We start from the raw sequence: 14,397 nt of genomic DNA on the forward strand, positions 1-14,397 counted from the left end.
AGCACCTGGTACAGTGCCTGATATATTGTAGGAACACATTTAACAAATACTTGTTGATTGAATGACTAGAGGAGGGCAAATGTGACAATTTTCACAAAGGGGAAGAGAAAAAGATCTGCAAACTAATGACCAGTTGACATTAATTCTTGGCAAAATTCTAGAATAGATTATTGAAAAGACAGTTAGTGGACATACAGAAAAGAAACTGTGATCACAAAACATTCAGCCTAGCTCCATCAAGATCAGGGATGCCACACTAACCTGCCTGTTCCTTTTCTGATGTGGTTCCCAGACTGGAAAACCAAGGGAATGCTGTATCTAGATTTTTAGCAAAGCATTGGACAAAGTCTTGTGGAAGAGATGAAGAGATAAAGGTTAGACAATAACACAGTTAGGCAGACTGAGAACTAGCTGAGTGACTAGAGAGGCCCCCAAAGTATTCATTAACAGCTTTGATGTCAACTTAGAAGTTCTCTAGTGTAATGTCTTGGGGATTTGTGTTTGGTCCTATTCCTACTGACACTTTTATAAAGACTTGAATTAAAGCATCAATGGCATGCAGATGACATAAACATGGGAGGGATAGATAACATTAGATTAGAGTCCTGTCCTCTGGAAAGGATCTAAAAATGTTTCAACAAGCTATAATGTTGGGCTGTTCAAAACATAAAGAGAACCACGATATTCCAAAACAAGGAAGGACACAGTGCCAGCGGACTCTGCCCTGGCCACACCAGCTCCTGAGTCTTGTGTTCCCCATATGGATGCTACATTTGGTATGGACACTAACCAAGCGGAAAGTGTTCAGAGGAAGAAGACGAGAATGGTTAAAGACTCTGAGGTCATACCACATGAGGCTTAATTAAAGAGACTGAGAATATTTAGCCTAAAAAAGAGAAGGTTTAGGGCAGACATGAAAGACATCTTTAAATATCTTTATATACACATACACACACTTATATCTTTAAATAAATACCTAAATATCTGAAGAACCGCCATGGAAGAGGGGTTGGATTTGTTTGCCTGGCCACTGAGGGCAGTATTAGAATCAATGAGTAGAAGTGAAAAAAAAATTTAAACTGATTTAAGAAACAACTTCCTAAAAATGAGACCAATATAAAAGTGGAAGAGATTTCCTTGAGAAGTAGTGGTCTTCCCTCATTAGAAGTCTTCAAACATATACTGATCAGAACAGTTCTCAAGGATAAAGGTTTATAGAGGATTCTTATTTGACTCTGGGTTGAGTTAGATGCCTTTTGAGATTCTGTGAGGCAAGAAGAGAATGATGAGATTGCAGTGTCATGGAAACCCAAGGAAGACATCAGGAAGGGTGCCCACTGTTGTAATGACAGTAAAACCAAGTCTTTATAGCACTTTTGAGGTAACAAAGCCCCTTCCATCCAGCAAACCCTGTGAAAGAGGTAATAAAGGTAAAGATAGAGGAATGGCATTGGATTTAATGGTAAAGTTGTTATTGATCTTCTTGAAGGGAAAGAAATAAATAGAGACAGTGTGTTGTAACGGGAATGTAAATTTAAAGATCTTCCCTGCCCCTAGGCTAAAGTGGAGCCTGGGGAGGGAGGCTTGTTTTTCAGTAGATATTTTTTGATTGGGCAGTGTGAGTCAATAAGGTTGTTACATTCTCTGAGCCAGGAGAAGGCTATATAAGCCCTGATGTGTAGCTTTGTTTTGGGGCTCACTTTGAGAAGTGTTCTGTTATTTGATCAGATGAAACTCTGGGAAGCCGTTGTCCAGAGCCCCCGGCTTTGAAAAACCCAGATGTTGATTTGGTATGGATGTAATTGTTGGACAGTTTGGAAACTGTCTACTTGATCTGTTTCTCTGTCTTGATAATTCTGCCTGTATACTCTGAAGTATATTCTGAAGGGTGCTGACCCTTTTCCCCTGAACAAGGTAAACGATATATGTTTGACTGATTAAAGTAAAATTGTTAACCCATTTTGAGTTGCTTTCCTTTATCAAAGCAGATCTAAGAACCTGTGTTGGCAGACACCCTGAGGACACTGGGGTGTTTGCTGCTACATGTGTACAGACTCCTCTTTGTACATTTCTGATCTTTAAGGGGAAATGTGACATAGGATGACATCTGAACATATTTGCACATTGAGAGGAAGAACTGAGCAGATGGGGAGCAAATGAAAATTCACAAGAAGGAATTAATGATAAAGCAAAGTCACAAAGGAGGAAAAAAAAGGAACAGAATCAAGCTCACTGAGCATTAAAACAAAACAAAACACAACTCCCACAAAGCCCCCCTACCTTTAAAGTGGCATTTTCTGAGCTGGGGTTCAAGTCTTGCAACAAGGCTTCATTCCTTAGCTCAGCCTTCAGTCTGCATACCTCGGCTTCAGCCCGTCTCAAGGACTTCTGGAGAGCCAGCTTTTCTCTGTTCCAGATTTCTTTTTCAGAAGCTATAACTGCTTCAATGTTAGTACCATGATTGAATGAATGTTGAGAAGACTGTAGAGAGAACAAATCTTATTAAGTGACTTTTACCCCTCTTTCCTCATATTATGTGGTTTTCCATTAAGTGATTTTTATTATCAATCTTCTAGGCTTTCCATAAAAATTTCTATTGAATATTTGAGTTATTCACAATGAACAATATACTTAATGTATTTTTCAAAATGGCTTCTTTTTGACTCCTTTTTTATTATCCATTATATATTCCTCTTATATGTAATTTTTTTTTAAAGCAATCAGGGTTAAGTAACTTGCTCAAGGTTACACAGCCAGGTGTTTCTGGGTGGGTGCTACTGAGCCCGGGATTCGATCCCCAGGTCATCCCGACACTGGAGCTGGTGCTCTTACTTGCTGTGCTACCTGGCCGCCCCTGTAATTTTTAATATGGGGGGAAATGAACAACTTTATAGTGTCTCCTATGTACCAGGCAAAGTACTAAGACCTTTTTTTACAAATATTATTTTATCTGATCTTCACAATGACTCTGTCTTATGTGTGATAAAATAATTGGTTTATACAGTGTATGTATTCTAAAGAAGAGGAAAGAGCACTGGCCTAGGTTCCTTTGGGTTCCAGGCCTGCCTCTACTACATACTGTATTGCCTACAGGCAAATCAAGTCAACCAACATTTATTTAAGTGCTTACTACTGCCTGGCTCTATGGTAAGCACTGGGAATACAAATACAAGCAGAAAAAAAAGATAATTTCTGCCTGCAAGAAGTTTATATGTTAATGGGGGAGGAGGGGAGAGGAGAGGCACCCTTTGCAGGAGGATGGTTAGACCTGGTTGCCCTGGGCCGCCTCCTTAACATGGAGCTTCTGGGAGGAACCAGCCAGATAACTCATACTAAATTACAGACAGTGCCGATCCTCCATGTAAACTCCCTACACTCCTGTAATCATATCTCTGGACCCCCTCCTCTCAAAAGAAAAAGTTGCTGAATGGTATAGGGAGAGCCAGGTTAAGAGTCACAATATGCTATCAGAAAACACAACTCAGAGTGTTTCTAAACAAACACTGACAAAAGACATACATAGTCTCCACAGGGTCCCGTCTGTCGAAACCACCTAATCTCCTCCTCCAGCTTCATAACCACATTTCTCAAATCATTCTTTTCCTCGGTCAGCTGGCTGATATGTCCTGTCAGCTCAGCATTTTGTCTTAGTAATCTTTCAGTCAATGAGCTACAGGAAATGCCTGGTGATATTAAAGTGGGCTAGAAAGGAAAAAGAAAGTGGCACGAAATCAGATCAACAAAATTTTAAAACAGTAACAAAAATACAATGTGAGATCATATTCTTGGGAGCAGTTTAAAGTTGTATTGCAACCCAGAAATTCCATAAACAAGGAAACTAGTGCATTTTGTGAGAGAGAAGGACAGATTGTGCAATGAAAAGTTATAGATAGGGATAAGGTGAAGTGCTCTCAATTGATTATCCATGCTCATGAGGAAGAAAGAATAAATGAAATTTAGGTCATTCTAAACCTTAACCACTAGCTTCTTTCATCATTATCCCAAACTAAACCTTTTAAATGATCAATAACAAATAACAAAACAGATGGCTTTAAGGTTCACCTCCATTCTTGTCACATACTCACTATTAATTCATCAAGAAAAGCCCCCAAAGCTGTCTTAGCAGGAAAGCAAAGGAAAAGAAGCAAAGATTCAAGGGGCCAAGTATAAAATCCATTCTCTGCATGACACAGATGGCCACAGAACAAGCTCTATTTCATATACAATGAATGAAAAGGGGGAAGCTACATAAAGACAGCGAACACTAGCTGGTTCTGCCGCAAATCTCTACTGTCCCTCCATTGTTTGTTAGAAGAAACACTGAGAGGTAATATATTAAAAAACACATCAAGAGGTAAAAAATTTTCAGGGATGAATGACACTGCTACCTTCAAAAGATCCCTAAAATTTTCTGACAAAACTAAAGTCTATATGGCTTTATAAATCTCTAAAAATTTCTCACCTCCCCTTGCTGAGATAATCCAGCAAACTTCTGTAATTGTAAAAGAATTTGATCAATATTTTTCTGGACCCAAATAAAATCTTCATCATCTGCTGCTTCAAACTGTAACCTGCAATGAAAAAACAAACCCTCATGGTTTAATTCTACTAATTCGGGGTATGTTAAACTCTCTGAACATGACCACCAAAACTAAAACTCTTCTTCACATAATACTCCCTTCTAATACTTTCCCTCTAGGTTTAAAGGTTTACATAATTTATTTTTAATTATGTACTACATTTCTTAACCTTATAAGCCTAAATAAACACCAGATATTAATAAAGGAGACTTTGGTAAAAAAAAAAAAAAGCTCAATACAACAGTCCTCTTTTGGATGAGTAAACCTGTCACTATTCAGATGTGACAACGTGGAAATGGTGAATTTCATATTGGCTGGATCTTAATAAGCAACTTTATCTGGCTTACAAATCCTTTCTTGTAAAGTCGAGAAGGTTTCTCACACCTGCTAGAGGCTTTGTGGGCCAGCTGCTGTAGTTTTGATGATATAAGCTGCAGCTTTTGTCTAATGGTCTCTAGTTCATGGATATCCTCAGCTGTTGCACCCCCATTCATCTCAATCAGTGGGGGATAACTTGATTCTTTTTTCTCAGTTCCTTCAATTTTCTGCTGGAGGACCCAATTTCTTGTTCGATCACTGGATGAGTCCCATGTGGTTGGCTGATGAAAGGACCAAAAAGAGAATAATTACTGTACATCACCTAAGATTTTTTTCTCTTTTTTTTTTGGGAGGGCAATTGGGGTTAAGTGACCTGCCCAAGGTCACATGGCTAGTTTTTTGTGTTAAGTGTCTAAAACCAGATTTGAACTCAGGTCCTCCTGACTCCAGGGCCAGTGCTCTATTCACTGCACCACCTAAGTTTTTTCTTAAGTAAATACAAAAGCAATTTCCTGCCACTTTAAATAAAGCTCTAATTAAGAATTTAAATAGCTTGGCCTCAGTGGCTTCACTATTTTCAGATTTTATCCAGCATCTAATCAATCAAATTTTATGACCATAACACTACATAAACATTCCATTCACAATGCACAGATATAAAAATGAACCTTATACCTCATTGAGATTCTGATAGGATACTCTTCCCGTTTCACATTTTTCTCGTGTCTCTCGTTCTCTTTTCTGAAGCTCCTGTATAATTTCTTGTGATCTCACCTTTTCACGTTCTAACTGATACATTTCCTGCCTTTTCTCTTCCAGCTGCCAATGGAGGTCTTCCATTTTTGACTGTAGCTCGTGTATCTTTTTCAGCCCCTCGGTGTTGGCCTGCTGCTCTGTGAGCAATGTCTTCCTATGGATTTGTCGCTCTTTGTCCACCTGCTGTCTCAGCTGCAAAGAGTCCAGCTTATACTTCTCAATTGCCCCGACCAGCTCCACTATGCGGTTGTGCTTTTCATACAGTTGTTTCTGCAGGTCTCTGAGGACTTCTTCCCCTGCTGTGGATGCCTCATCCTGCTCATGGCCATCATGAGCCTCAAGCTGGGCATGCAATTCTCTTTCCCTTTCAAGGGTCTCTTGCATTTCCAGGACTCGAATCTTCTCTGATTCAAGTAGTCCTTGAAGCTCTGATTTCTGGCTTCGCTCTTCAGAGATCTGGGCATCATACAGAGCTCCCTGAGACACTATTTTCTGTTGCAAATCACTTAGGAGCTGTTTCTGTTGTTCCAAAAGTTGATTTAATTGAACATTCCTTTGTTTCTGACCTTCTAGTGAATATTTTAGATCCTTGTATATAATAAAATAAAATAAAATAAAATGAAGGAACATGATATTGTTACAAGCCAATTTCTAATACTAATAACACATCTTTTTTAGGATACTGTGATCAGCGCTAATCCTAACAATGTAAGAACTGGGAATCAAAGGTAAAGAAGATTCACCCCATGGAGTTAATAAATCATTTTTCTAAGTGAAAGAATATAAGTTAAAAAACTTGTTGGGACAAAATTCTTTTGAGAACACTATTTTTATTCTTCTCAAGAGCAGGAAACACGAATATCTACGTTTTTTCCCCTAAGAATGGAATGGAAAAACATTTATTAAGTGCTTGCCACCAAGCTCTTTGCTAAGTGCTAGGAATATGAATAGAAAAGAGATAGTCCTAGCTCTCCAGGAGCTCACATTCGAATTGGGAGAGATTACACATAAAGAAGGTTCAGTTGCTGGGAGGATCTTCAGGTACAGTGGCAGGGTTGACATTTCAGGGTCCTTTGGTAATTAGAATCCTGGTGTGCAGGGCTTGGGCCAGCACCATAGGAAGATGGTCCCATGGCAGTGACTTGGCTCTGCTTTTCCAATACTAGGGGTGACAGTCTCTCATATATTTGTAAATCAGTACACTAAAATTTTGTACTACTAAGATAATTTTCATATCCCTTTCTTAGTGATAGATATGAATGAATAGGCTAAGACTATCTTAATGTATCAAGGTAGTACAGTTTCTATTTTCAGACTGGACATGATAAACAGGGCTGATTATTTTCAATTAGTATCAATGTAAGAGTGTCAGATTCCATTCAGCCATCAGAATTATATCATCTATGATATAACTTAATTCGAGAATGATAAATCTGTTATGTGACTAATATGATGTAAAACTAATATGTTTTAATTTTTTTTGATGGTATAAAGTTTAGATAAAATAATAATACAATTCAATATACTGGATGTATATAACCTGCTGTGTCTCAAAAAGATAGTTTTAGATGGTCTGTTCCAAAAAAGCTTCTTACCAAAGCCAAAAAACTGTTGGTTTTTTATATAAAACTATAACAATGTGAAAGGAAAGAGCACAAAAAAATCAAAAGTTAAAGTTGTAGAATTATAAAGAACAAGCATGGTTTAAAAGACAAGATATAAGAAGAAGAAACTCCCACTCCATCATTTTGCAGAGGTGGGAGGTCCTCAAGTGTTGAACTTTGCACATATTTTCAGACTTTTTCAAAGTATTAATCAGTTATAACAACTTTTCCTCTATTTTTTCCTTTAAAAAATACTATTTACTATGTGAGATGGTTCACAGGGAGGGAGTGGATAGCTGGGGGAATTCATCATAATGTAAAAAAACACCCCAACCCCAAGCTACATCAATAAAAACTTAATTTTACAAAATGTCTTCTACTGTTCAGGATCATTTAAAGACAAAGGTGGGCATACCTCAAGTTCCTCTCTTTCCCTTTCTTCACTACGTTCCAACTTGGCTTTTTCCTTCTCCAAAGCCCACTGAAGCTCTCTTGTTTTTTTCTGTTCATTGGCTAATGTATCACTTAGCAAATGTACTTTATCTGTTTTTTCTTTAACTTCCACCCTAAAACAAAAACAGAAATGATCTTTTAAAAACAATATTTTATCACAGAATTAGACCAAAAGGGAAAATGCATCCTCCACTGAAAAGCTACATGTTAGACTGGTGCCTACTGTCAAAGCTAAAATATGCACCATTTAATATCCTGGTTAACTACTGTCAAGTTGCCGTTTATTAAAGCAGACAATATAGTATTTAATGAAAATTGATACATTTCTTTAATTAAAAGTACAATTTACTACAGTTGCAAATACACATTTTCTTTCCCGAGTGTGGTAAATAACCATTATATAGCTATAACTTTTCCTATCATTTTTCAAAATAATAAATGAGGTTTTCTTTAGGAATCCAAACTTCACTGATATTTTTAAAAATGTCTATCCTTTATATAAAAATATCACCTTTTAAAAATGTACACATATGAAGTAATCCCTGCTCATAGTAATTCATTTATCCTATAGAGGTCATAATCATCACCTTAAGTTACTTTTTTTTTTTTTAAAGCAATTGGGGTTAAGTAACTTGCTCAAGGTTACACGGCCAGTTATTTCTGGGTGTGGTGCTGAGTATCTGAGCCCGGATTTGATCCAGGTTATCCTGACACGGGAGCTGGTGCTCTTACTTGCTGTGCTACCTGGCCGCCCCTTTAAGTTACTTTTTAAGACAAAGATCAAAATTAAATAGCTTTCCTAAAACCAAATCAATGTATGAAGCTGGGGCTAGAAAAGAATCCTGGATTCAGGATTAGGAAAAACTATTAATGCTATGTTAGGTGAAACAGAAATGACAGAAATTCTGTGTATACTCTTATCATTTCTTTTTTTTAGTAATGCCTTTCTCAGTATGTGGTATTCATCAGCTCTAATGCTCTGCACCATCTTCCCAAATGCAATTACAGAAAAACAGTCAAGATTTAGGAAGTCTTCAAGATTTCTTGTTTCATGTTATTTTCAAACAAGTTCTGGGAAGGTGGAGAATTTGGTATGGGTAGCACTAGCCCTCCCTAATGATCAGTGAGGCCATTCTGGGTGCATGTCAGTGTACATGGAGAGGATGGTAGCACAGATGCCCATCAGCTTGGCCCACCTGAACGCTTCCAACTCCTTCAGGTGCTTGTGCTGGGCTTTGAGTGTAGTTTCCAGCTCCAGCCTGGCCTGTGTCCGTTCGTCCTGGAGCTCGGCAGCCCTCACTCTCTCAGAACTGAGCTCCTCCTGCAGTTTGGTGGCTCTCTCCTTCAGCGAGCTCAGCTCCACCTGCATCTCCAGGATCTGAGCCTGCTTCTGCTGCATGTTGTGTTCCAACAGTTCTAGAAAAGAATACATGAATATTATTAGTGAGACAACTGCTTAATTATTTTTAAGAATAACTGTATCATAGGGGCGGCCAGGTGGCTCAGCAAGTAAGAGCACCGGCTCTAGTGTCGGGATGACCTGGGGATCGAATCCGGGCTCAGATACTTAGCACCACACCCAGAAATAACTGGCCGTGTAACCTTGAGCAAGTTACTTAACCCTGACTGCTTACCAAAAAAAAAAAAGAATAACTGTATCACAGCGTCACTTAATTTACAGGTCTGGTCTCTTCTAGTTTATAAGCTTTATACTTTTATTTACACTTCAAATTCTGTACCAGTTCAATATTTTATTAGACATATGTGAAATGATGATGATCTGGGATGACTGGATGAAATATATTGCTAAACATTAAGAAAGTTCCCCATGTTATACTGAAACCCCTTAAGATCACATAGCTATAGAACAAATTTATAAAAGGACACCTAAAATTACTACAAGTTAATTTAATAAATATTATATTTCAAATACAAATCATACTTCAAAAGCTTCAAATAATAATGTGAATAACAGAATCTTTATTTTTTCCATTCACCTACAAATTTTATTAGCTCATGCTAACAATCCTTAATCCTTGTAACTTCACAAATAATGTGATCTATACAAAGTACTTGCATGAGTTTTCCATTTAACTAATGCTACAATTTTCAGTTTTAGCCGACTATTTCTTTCTTTTCTGTGCAGCGCCATTTTGTAGACAGTTTCTGTGAACTTTGCCATAATTCTGTAGAAGTCCCAATCTGTGTTTTTGTTCACGATACTTTCTTTAAAAACAAAAATACAAAACCCACAAAAATTTGTAGCATAAAGTTGAAAATAAAATGAATCTTAAAAATCCCTACCTAATTTAGAATTGGAATACTTTAATAAAAATAGTGTTAGGAGACAGAAGCAACACTAGCTTTCTAGGCTATTACTACTATATAAAACTCATGTTTTTGTCTATATTTTAGGAGCAAAATTCGACTTGTAATACATATATACATCCAAGTAATAACATGTCATTCATAATGGTATTTTAATGAACATCAATAAGAACTTCAAAAATAAACAGCAATAATAAAGCAATGGTCAACCAAACTTAGGTTTAGATGAAAGGTACCTGTAAAACAAAGCGTGAATTTGGCTCTATTATTGAAATCGCTTTCATCTCCAGTCTTAGTGGCAGACTGTTGTGGTGTTGGTCCTTCGTTTTGAAGAGGACCGTGACATCAGGGACATGATGACGTGACTTGCAGTTGACTTGGATTTGAGGGAGGGGGGGCTGTGCAAGGACAGCCTTACTTTCTCCTCCACAGCCATCTGAGTTCAGTGGCCAGGTATCCATCTGGATGACTAGAGATGACCCAGGATGCAATGGGAGACCCTGACCCTTTTAGACTAAGGCCTTTTCAGGTTTTCATTTTGAGTGAGGTTATTAACACCCATTCAGTGAATAGGCCCCTTTAAGAAGTAAGTCAAGAGATGGCCCCTTTCATTAGAAAAAAGAAAAAAAGGATCAAACTGGGAGGGGAAGACCCTCAGGATTGCTAGTCAAAAGACTAAACAGTTACCACTAACATTTACTCGGAGCCAGGAGGGCCCAAAATATAGCCTTTAAGTAGAGTCTGGACAGGGACCTATCGTGGTCCAATCTGAGCTTCAGAGTGAAATGGGAGAGAGAGAGGGAGGGAAGGATGGAGGGAGGGAAGGACAGAAGGAGGAAAGGGACGGAGGAAGCAAAGAAGGAAGAAATCTAGTTAGTAAACCTAGAGAGAGAGAGGGAGAGGAAGGAAGGAAGGAAGGAAAGAGAAGGAAGGAGGGAAGGAGGGAGGAAGGGAAAGATGGAGAGAAGAAAGAAAGCAAGAAAGAATGGAAGGAAGGAAGGAAGGGAGGAAGAAAGGAAGGAAAGAAGGAAGGAAGGAAGGAAGGAAAGAAAGAAGGAATCTAGGTAGTAAACCCCAAGTTAATTGTGGAGCTTCTGGCCATCAAAATTTACCTTCCTTTGGAGAAGAGAAAGAGAGGGAGAGGTTGAATTGAGTTATCCAACTAGCTGGGTCCCCATTCAGGCAGCTCAACTATTCACAGGTTGTTTGTCCTTCATTTTCAAAGAGGACCATGACATCAGGAAAACGATGACATGATTTGTAGTTGACTTTGATTTGAGTGAGGGAGCGCTGTGCAAGGTCACCAGCCTCACTTTCTCCTCCAGAGCCATGAGGGTCCAGTGGCCAGATATTCATCTGGATGACTGGAGATGGACCAGGTTGCAACGGGAGACCCTGGCCCTTTTAGGCTAAGGTCTTTTCAGGTACTCATTTAGAATGAGGTAACACCCATTCAGTGAATAGGCCTCTTTAAGAAGTGAGTCAAGGGATGGCCCCTTTCATTAGAAAAAAGAAAAAAAATCAAACTGGGAGCGGCAGACCCTCAGGTTTGCTAGTCAAAAGACAGTTACCACTGACATTCACTCAGAGCCAGGGGGGCCCAAAATACAGCCATTAAGCAGAGGTTGGGCAGTGACCTATGGTGGTCCAATCTATGGTCAAATCTAGTGGCAGACAGATATGGATCAATAGTCCATAAATATAAATTTTAGGTCACAGTAATGTAGATTCTGTTATTAGTACTAGGTAAGATTGACAAGGCCGGCAAATTATTTTCAACAAGTATAGATATAATCTGGGTCAGATTTCATTTTATTCTCTTTGACTTCATCTATGATTCAATTTGTTTCAAGAAATGCTGAATCCCACTTTTACGATGATAACAAACACTGAGTGTAGGAAAGGCAATTTGGTTGTGTTAGACTGCTAGCTTTGACAAGTATTTTTTGTAGGGGAGGAGACACTGATTTTACCTTTGGTATATGGAAATCAATAAATTTAGAGACTTGTACATTTGAATAACATGACTGTGCTCACTGATCTAATGAAAGATGCTTCAAAATCATCTTCAATTTATTTTTCCCCTAGAAGTGAAAGGTATAGAATCCAAATGAATATATCTGGATTATCTTTATGTTATTTAAATAACATTTTTCTGAAAGGAATGTAATATTTTAAATTTTGTACAATGGTAGCCCAAACTATTACTACACTGGATCAGATTGACACAACTGACTATGAGTAGTGAGGCATGATTAACATTAGATGTCACCCTTTGGTGAATCTTTGTTTAAAGTAACAACTAACTGTTTAAATCCCTGAATTCTTCTTTCATGTGGCCATGATGCAGAATGTGGGGGAGGCAACTGGTTTATTATCTCATCCTTCATAGATAAAAAACAGAGAAAAGTACTGACTTCATTCAGTCAGCTTAGTATCATTTTCAATGAAATATACACTAGTAACTTTTTAGAAGAAAACATGTATTAATTTAATACTAATAAATATTGCCTTGACCTTCATTTTGTAAAGCTCTCTGAGAATAATAATAAAGTTTAAGTAATGGAAAATTTTCATTAGCTGAGCAAAAGACAAAAAAGAGTAAAATCAGGACTATAAATATATACTTACATACAGGCAAGTGTACATGATACTACAACATACCTTGGTTTTGTGAATCACTCTCTTGTTCTCTCTTCATGGTCATTTTTTTACTATTCATCTGAGCTTGTAATGTTTGGATCTCAGTCAATAAGCTTCTTCTATCTGTACTCTGAATATACTCCATGGCAGCTCTGTATTCAATACCCTATTTAGAAAGTGATGTAAAAATTCATAAACAATATCAAACAGTGGGCTCTTTAGGGAGGGACTATGTGTTATTTATTATTCTGATTCTCCCAATTATTCCAATATATTTCTCCCAATACCTAGCACAGTATTCTTTATAATGTATATGCTCAATGTTTGTTTAAATGACGAACTGAAAAGACTATCAAGCTAATTAAGAAGCTTCTCACTAAATCACAGAGCATAAAGGATGCTCACAAATTTGGCACTGTGGGTTTGTGGTGTTATTTTCCCTTCCACATAGGAATGTTTCTGAATAATATTAGGGAAATCAAGGTCTTCTGAAAGTTTTCTTTCAGTACCTGTTCTTGTAACCTCTGCTCCAACTGGTTCAGCAATCCAAGGACATCTCTAGTACCTAGAGCTGCCATATCTGTCTTAAACATGGCCAGCAGAATGTTTCGTTCCTTTAGAAAGACTTGCTGAAGGGCATGAAGAAATTCACTTCGCCAATCTGGAGGATTCTCATGGGACTGAGAACTCTCATAAAGCTAAAAGAATGTGAAATAATGTCATTTTTCAAGGCAGGGCACTTTTCATATGTTCTAAAAATGATTGCAGTCATAATTTAAAAATGATAAATATTTAAAATAGCCACTTGCAAAAATTGCATTATTTAAGTATGAAATTTGCAGCATCTTTTACCAAGGACAAACCTTACTTGAGAAAATAGGGCTCACTGGAAAGATTTTAAAATTCTGAAAATTTATATGCTTGCATTACATTTTTGGTGTACCTCAGTTTCCCTTTGCACCTGCATTTTGGCAATTAAATCCTTAAGAGATGAGATTGTGTCGAGGTAAGTTTTTCTTTCTTCCAGCCAAAATTCTGAAGCTTGCTGAGCAAAACTGGCATCTTCTTCACCGTAAGGGGGTTCAGTGAGAGACAGTACTTGTATACCTTCATTATGAACTGCCCTCAGCAATCCCTGTAAAACAAATCCCAAAACCAAAGTGATGAGATTGTCTTCCTGTACTGGATGATTGAAGAATGAAACAGACAGATATTTATCAAAAAGATGGTGGTATCTGTGTTCCTCTCTACAGACAGCTTAGGATAATCAAGTAGGGGACCGAATCTTATGATTGTTGGGGGATGGATGGCAGCTACTGAGATCTCTAAAACAGAAGGTCAATGCAGCACTCAGTTGGTCCTTCATCTGGTTTGTTCTCCTCTTATCAGAGTGTTCCTGCCTTGGCACATTACCTTCTGGCAGCTGTTCAGTGGCTATAAGTACATAGGATACTGCTTTCAGGTCTGTAAAGTCTATCCTTATTGCTGCTTTAATCATTACCAAATAGATAAAAATAAGCAGAGAAAAAAATTGGATAAGTTAATGCAGGAAAATATTTTTTTTTCCCCAAGCCATATGCTTTTAAACTATGTGTTTCCTATGGAAAAGAAAAATTTCAAACTCTCAGCCTGAATTTCTTCACTTTATAAAAGTTGGGAATGAGATGAAATGACCTGTAAGCTCTCTTCTGGTATCACAATTCTATGAATCTCCT

At 37.8% G+C, this 14,397-nt stretch overlaps 1 protein-coding gene across 10 annotated transcripts in view; it reads right to left on the bottom strand.

Annotated features, from left to right (window-relative positions):
- The window catches only part of AKAP9 (A-kinase anchoring protein 9), a 192,806-nt gene that overhangs the window by 10,939 nt on the left and 167,470 nt on the right, over positions 1-14,397 (bottom strand). For 8 of the 10 annotated variants that reach the window (XM_069086173.1, XM_069086172.1, XM_069086176.1 and 5 more), the window contains 10 exons: positions 13,626-13,817; positions 13,192-13,380; positions 12,704-12,848; positions 8,908-9,127; positions 7,674-7,824; positions 5,574-6,242; positions 4,965-5,179; positions 4,463-4,571; positions 3,520-3,702; positions 2,281-2,481 (listed from right to left, as the gene is read on the bottom strand). In XM_069086173.1, the coding sequence (XP_068942274.1) occupies positions 2,281-2,481; positions 3,520-3,702; positions 4,463-4,571; positions 4,965-5,179; positions 5,574-6,242; positions 7,674-7,824; positions 8,908-9,127; positions 12,704-12,848; positions 13,192-13,380; positions 13,626-13,817 (2,274 nt within the window). Of the gene's footprint in view, positions 1-2,280; positions 2,482-3,519; positions 3,703-4,462; positions 4,572-4,964; positions 5,180-5,573; positions 6,243-7,673; positions 7,825-8,907; positions 9,128-9,724; positions 9,938-12,703; positions 12,849-13,191; positions 13,381-13,625; positions 13,818-14,397 lie in introns of those variants that run through there. The other 2 variants (XM_069086170.1, XM_069086175.1) reach the window with 2 other exon arrangements.

Source organism: Petaurus breviceps, unplaced genomic scaffold, assembly GCF_028583685.1.
Source record: "Petaurus breviceps papuanus isolate PSGF00001 unplaced genomic scaffold, PetGlider_PUasm1.0 178, whole genome shotgun sequence".
NCBI lineage: Eukaryota > Metazoa > Chordata > Mammalia > Diprotodontia > Petauridae > Petaurus > Petaurus breviceps.